The sequence below is a fragment of the Carlito syrichta genome, unplaced genomic scaffold, assembly GCF_000164805.1.
Source record: "Carlito syrichta isolate Samal-C Ts95f unplaced genomic scaffold, Tarsius_syrichta-2.0.1 Scaffold303021, whole genome shotgun sequence".
NCBI lineage: Eukaryota > Metazoa > Chordata > Mammalia > Primates > Tarsiidae > Carlito > Carlito syrichta.
The window spans coordinates 41416-47761 of record NW_007247117.1 but is presented as its reverse complement, the minus strand read 5'-3'; the positions used below and the strand labels follow the sequence as shown (position 1 = coordinate 47761).

Here is a 6346-nt window from a genome sequence, read left to right as displayed (position 1 = left end):
CGGATTACAGGCATGCACTACCACGCCCGGCTGATTTTTTGATTTATTGTAGAGATGAGGTCTCGCTGCCCAGGCGGGTCTCGAACCCGCGGGCTCAGGCAATCCACTCACCTCAGCCTCCCAAAGGCGCGGGATTACAGGCTGAGCCACCGAGCTCGGCTTTATACTATACTTTTCAAAACAAAAATATATACAGTGAGAGTAGTGGAATGGCTTTATGTTTTGCAAATCTAGTGTCTGTCTTAATAAAAGAGAGGTGGATTCTTGTATCTGCTTCTCTATACAACTTGGTATGATATGCTATTTTGATTCAAATATAAGAAGAAAATCTGACCTCACACAAATAAATAATGGAAAGAGAAGAATACTTTAATAGCCTTTTCAGATAACTGCGGATATTATTCTTTAATATTATTCCAAAACTTAAAAAGTAGTTGTTTCTCAAAGGTCAGTTTCAATATGAAGTCATACCTATGAACTTTTCATGCTATCTCACACTTTGAATGGATTATCTATTTGTGCATGTTTTTGTAAAATCATGCCTTTTTCTGTCATTTAAAAATTACTGGGCCAGGCATGGTGGCTCAGGTCTGTAATCCCAGCACTCTAAGAGTCTGAGGTGGGAGGATCACTTGAGTTCAGAAGTTTGACACCAGTCTAGGCAACATAGTGAAACCCTACCCCTTAAAGAAAAAAAAGAAAGAAAGAAAAGAAATTATTAGTTCACTGAGTTAGGCAAAGCTTCCAAATGTTGACATGGTTTATGGTTATATAATATCAAAACGCTGGGTGCAGTGGCTCATATTTGCAATCCCAGCACTTTGGGAGACTAAAGTGGGAGGTTTGCTTGAGCCCAGGAGTTCGAGACCAACCTAGGAAACATAGTGAGAGACCTAATCTTTATGAAAATCAAAAAATTAGTCAGGACTGTTGGTGTACACTTGTAGTTTCAGCTATTCAGGAAACTGAAGCAGGAAGACCACTTGAGCCCAGGAGGTCGGGGCTGCAGTGAACTGCAATTGTACCACTGCACTCCAGCTAGGGTAACAGAGTGAGATCCTGTCTTTAAAAAAAAGAAAAATTCAAATATTATCACTGACAGTAAAAAAATATCAGTTGTTTTCCTTGAAGTCACAGAAATGCTTCCCTCATTGTTTAGAAAAATCTATCAAATACTCATAACTAAACAACCATAGTTTGTCAGTTATTCTTTCAAATAAAAATGGTATTCCATGAAAAGGGGGCTAGGTTAGCATTAGCTTGCAACTCAAACAATTACATAAGCACTTTCCTTCAAAACAACCACTATATTTTGGTATGCAATAGGAGTGCTTTGTATAATTCATAATTTGTCGCACAGACTTGTAAAAGGATGCATATTTAAAGACCAAAATTTAATAAAAATTAATAAGTTTTACCACTTGACCCAAGACATTCTTAAATGAAACTGCCTTTTTTTTCACCTGCAAGTGTGTGGTGGTGTGGCAATAAAGAATGCAATGACTACTAGTATAGTTTGATGCTACTGCTTTGATTTGTACAAAGGTATCAACAGTTTTACCTACTACTGCTTTTGCACCATCATTGTCAATTTCAACACAATGTAAAAGGCCTGATTACTATAATGAAAATAGTTTTGGCCTTACAGACTCCCTGAAAAGGTCTTAGGGACTACTAGAGGGTTCACAGATCATACTTCAAGAAATGCTAAAGAACATTTACAAATAATTAAAACCTGTCTTTCTCACCTTCTGATTAATAACAACGAATCCTTTATTGTACTGAGCACAGACTTTATCTTTCAGGTCTATTATTTTTTGTACTCTATTTTCAATAAATTTTCTTTCAGCTTTTACCAATTTCTCTTTTTCTTCTGCAGTCTTATAAAAGAAACCAGTGTTCACTTCTCTAAAAGATTAAGACAAACAAGTTAGTAAAGGTAGGGGGGAAAAGGTAGACTGAGTCTACACTAAACATCTGGGAGGAAATAAAAAGATTTACAGGCACTTTTAGCAAAAACAATTTTAAAAGTTATAAAGAGAAACCAACACTTACGTTTTTTCATATTCTAGAGATACATTGCATATAAGGATAAATGCATCTTCTACTCGCTTCTTCATGTCTGGATGGCGGGCACCATGATCCAAAATTAATCCTCTGATTAACCTATTAAAAATGTAATGTTTCTTTCTTTGAATATACATCCTAAAATTTGGTATAAAGTTAGAATTATACTGTAATTGAATAGAATTATACTCTAAATCTTAAATTTGTAACAAAATTGTCAGGGCACATACTGTTTCCTTGCACCAACTTTAACTTTTTTTTTTTTTTAAGAAACAAGGTTCTTACTATATTGCCCAGGTTGGCCTCAAACTCTTGAGCTCAAACAATCCTCCCACCTTAGCCTCCCAAGTATCTGGGACTATAAATGCACACCACTGCACCCGGCTCTTTGAGCCAACCTAACATATTTGACTTTCACTTACCTCTTTACTGAATCAGTTTTCTTAAAACCATCAAAAAATAAAATGTTTTCTAAATATAAGAATCAACTGTCAGTTTACAATAACTTACTCAAACTTTAAGCAGCATATGACACAGCTGATTATCTTCTCATTGAAACACTTTTATATCTTGGCTTAGAGGGCACTACTCTGTCTTGGCTTTCCTGCCTCGTTCATCACCCCTTCTCAGTCTCCTTTGCCAAATCTGCCTCATCTTCTCCAACTCTAAACATTAGAGTTCCCAGGGCTCAAACTTTAAACTTTCTCTTTTTTATATCTATATTCATATCCCAGATGATCTCATTAACTCACACAGCCTTAAGTCATATATACCTTAATGACTCTCAAAACTATACGTCCAGCCCAGACCTCTATTCTGAACTCCAAATACATCTCTCCAACTTCCTACTCAACATCTCCACATGGATGCCCAGCAGGTATCTCAAACACATTTCACAAACTGAAGTTTTATTTTCCAAACCTTTTCCTCCCATCTTCTCCATCCCAAGAAATGGGACCTCCACGTTACCCACTTAACATGCAAGAAGCTCAAGAGGTATCCTTGACTCCTCAGTTCCATGTCAAGTCCTCAGTGAACTCATTGCCCCTTCCTCCCAAGTATACCCTAATCTAAACCACTTTCATTTCTCACCTGTGCTATAACAACAGATTCTTAACTGGTCTCCTATTTCTACCCTTGCCTCTCCCCTTACCGCCTGCCCAACTGGTTTTACAGTGTATTCCCCACACAGCAACCACAAATACCCTTCTGAAATATAAATCAAGAACCCTCAGCAACAGTAGGCTAATTTGGACCAACTCTACTAGCAAAGACAACTAAAAATGCTGGGTTAAAAACAAAAATAACTTTAACAGCATTTAAGAGCTTATAAGACAGTAAATAATTACTACACCAAAGCTGAAATAAAGAAACCCCAAGAAGTAACAAAGAATTGCCGGAACTGCAGGCATTTTTATCTTAAAGTCATTTGACAATCCAGGCAAATCTGAACTTTTGTTTCAATTACTTCACAATAAGAAACAGAATTAAAAACCTAGAGCTCATTCAAGGTGGAAAGTCTAATAGGAGATCCTCTTCACATTAAGCTGGAATCCCAAGGGTTACATACTCACGGTTATCCAGAAGCATGAGCTAAAAATAATCAACCCTCAAATGGACTTATAGTCAGAATTCGAATATAAAAAGGATAGCCCCCCAATATCTCAAACTGTTAATTTAATTTCTAGCAGTCCCTAGGCTTCTTGCAGCAGCAAACACAAATCCTGTCTGCAGAAAGGCGTCTTCCTTCTAGGTCTCAAATTATTTTTACTGATACTTTTAAAAAACACACTGAATGGCACATGTAGAAGCAAAGCATGATGAGTGAGAACCAGCAGAAAACAATAAACACTAGAAGCAGACAAGCCATTAGATATTATAATTATCAGACATGAAATATATGTTTAAAGAAAGGAAAAAGGGCAGGTATGGGAAGATCTTCAGGAAATAGAAAACCATTAAAAGTGACATGGCAGACTTAAGAAAGAACCAAATAAAACTTTTATAAATAAATAAATAAAGACATCCACACATATACTCACAGACATTAAAAATTCAAAGAAACAACAGACATATGAGAGGGGACCCAAAAAACCCTGGAATGTATTTATTTTTAAAAACTGTGCATTTATTTTTACATGTTTAAACTTCAGTCACCTTCAAAGTACTCTCCATTTGCTGCAATACACCTATCAGGATACTTTTTCTACTGTTCAAAACAGTTTTTTAACTCATCAGTTTTGATGTCTTTTAGTGTTCCTGTCTTTTTTTGTTTCACATCTTCCACACTGGCAAAATGTTTTTCCTTGAGGAATTTTTTCATCCAGGGAAGCAAAAAAAAAAAAGTTACTCAGTATGAGATTCAGTGAATAGGGAGGGTGGGTATGGAGGTCATGCTGGCTTTGGTCAAAAACTGCTGAACACTCGGTGTGATGTAGGCAGGCTGTTTGTGTAAATCACCCATCATGAAATGGGCAAATGCATTGAAGGAATCTCCAAAAATAACTTACTGAAGGCGAACGCAGCCTCTCACAACAACACTGGCTGGTACATTGATGCTGATGAGGTCCTAGAACATTTACTTAGTGAGGAAAGCCCGTACAAGGGACCTACCTTCCAAAAAATAATTCTGGTTTTTTGGGTCCCCACACATATCTATATGGTTAACAAAAGAATGCTAAAACATGTATAGCAGCACTATTCATGATGACCCCAAATTGAAAATTAGCTAAATTTCCATAAATAGTAGAATGAATAAACTGTGCTATAATAAAAAAGAAAATACTAAAAAGCAAAAAGAATGAATAATCTACTAATATATGCAAAAATATGAATTTCACAAAAAGTGTTAAATGAAAAAAGTCAGACACAAAAGAGTACCTGTAATTCCACTTATTCAAGTACAAAACAGGTAACATTAATCTCTGCTGCAGAAATCCAGGCTACCCTAGAAGAAATAATAGCTGAAAGGGAGCAAAAGAAGGGCTTTTAAGGTACTATACTGGTTCTGTTATAGGAGTACTGATTATACAGATATACTGGGAAAAATTAATCAAGCTGTACCATTATGATAGATGTTCTTTTCAGTGAGTATTACATTTCATTAAAGTTTTTTTTTTAATCAAGGGATTGGTTTTAAAGTAGAGTAGACATAGCTTAAGAGTAAATTAGGGAACAACAGAATAGATCACTAGAAAAATTATCCATAATACAACTCAAAAGATAAGATTTAAAAATACATAAAAGACAGAATAATAGCATCAAGGATACATGGAGGAAAAGAGAGGATGGGACAGAAGAAATGATTGAGGAGATAATAGATGGGGATTTTCCAGAACCAGAAAAGTATATTAATTCACAAATGCATCTAGCCCAGAAAATACCAAACAGAATAAAAAGAAATCCACACCTAGACACATCATAGTAACAGTATAGAATTCCAAAGACAAAGAGAAATATCTAATTTCTTTTCTCTTTCTTTCTTCCTTCCTTTTCTTTCTTTCTTTCTTTTGAGCCAGGTCTCTGTCACCCAGGCTGGAGTTCAGTGGTGTGACCAGGACAATCACGGCTCATGGCAGCTTCAACCCCTTGGACTTAGGTGATACTGCCACCTCAGCATCCCAAGTAGCTGGGACTCCCAAGTAGCATGTTACCATGCCAGGCTAATTTTTTAAATGTATTTTGTTTGTTTGTTTGTTTTGTAGACAAGTTTATACTCTTTTGCCCAGACTGGTCTCAAACTCCTGGCCAAGTAATCCACTCACCTCAGCCTTCCAAACTGCTGGAATAACAGGCAAGGATCTTATGATCATTGTGATAGCCACTGTGCCTCACCCTAACAGCTCATTTCTGAACAGCAATAAAGGAAGCCAGAAGACAGTAGAACAATATCTTTAATCAGCTGAAAGAAAATAACTGCTAGGCCAGTACTATACACAATGAAAGAATCAAAGAATAAACATGAAATAAAAGGCATTTTCAAGCAAGCAAAATCTGAAAGTATGCCTCCAGCAAACTATCATTAAGGGATATGTACAAGATGAACTTTAGGCTGGCAGGAAGTAATACCAAGTGGAAGAGTGAAACTCAAAAAGCTATAAGGAGCAAATCAAGCTGGAAATATGAGTATAAATCTTTACAAATAGTATATGAAATATAATAGTATTAGCCAGGCTCGGTGGCTTAGCCTGTAATCTCCCACCTTTGGGAGGCTAAGGTAAGTGAACTGCCTGAGCCCGCGGGTTCGAGACCTGCCTGGGCAGGCGAGACCTCATCTCTA

General features: G+C 36.6%; 1 protein-coding gene across 3 annotated transcripts in view; it reads right to left on the bottom strand.

The window, feature by feature from the left end:
- CCT6B (chaperonin containing TCP1 subunit 6B) overlaps positions 1 to 6346 on the bottom strand; it is a 57411-nt gene that overhangs the window by 31069 nt on the left and 19996 nt on the right. For 2 of the 3 annotated variants that reach the window (XM_008057463.1, XM_008057466.1), the window contains 2 exons: positions 2056 to 2166; positions 1749 to 1908 (listed from right to left, as the gene is read on the bottom strand). In XM_008057463.1, the coding sequence (XP_008055654.1) occupies positions 1749 to 1908; positions 2056 to 2166 (271 nt within the window). The remainder of the gene's footprint in view (positions 1 to 1748; positions 1909 to 2055; positions 2167 to 6346) is intronic. The other variant, XM_008057465.1, reaches the window with a different exon arrangement.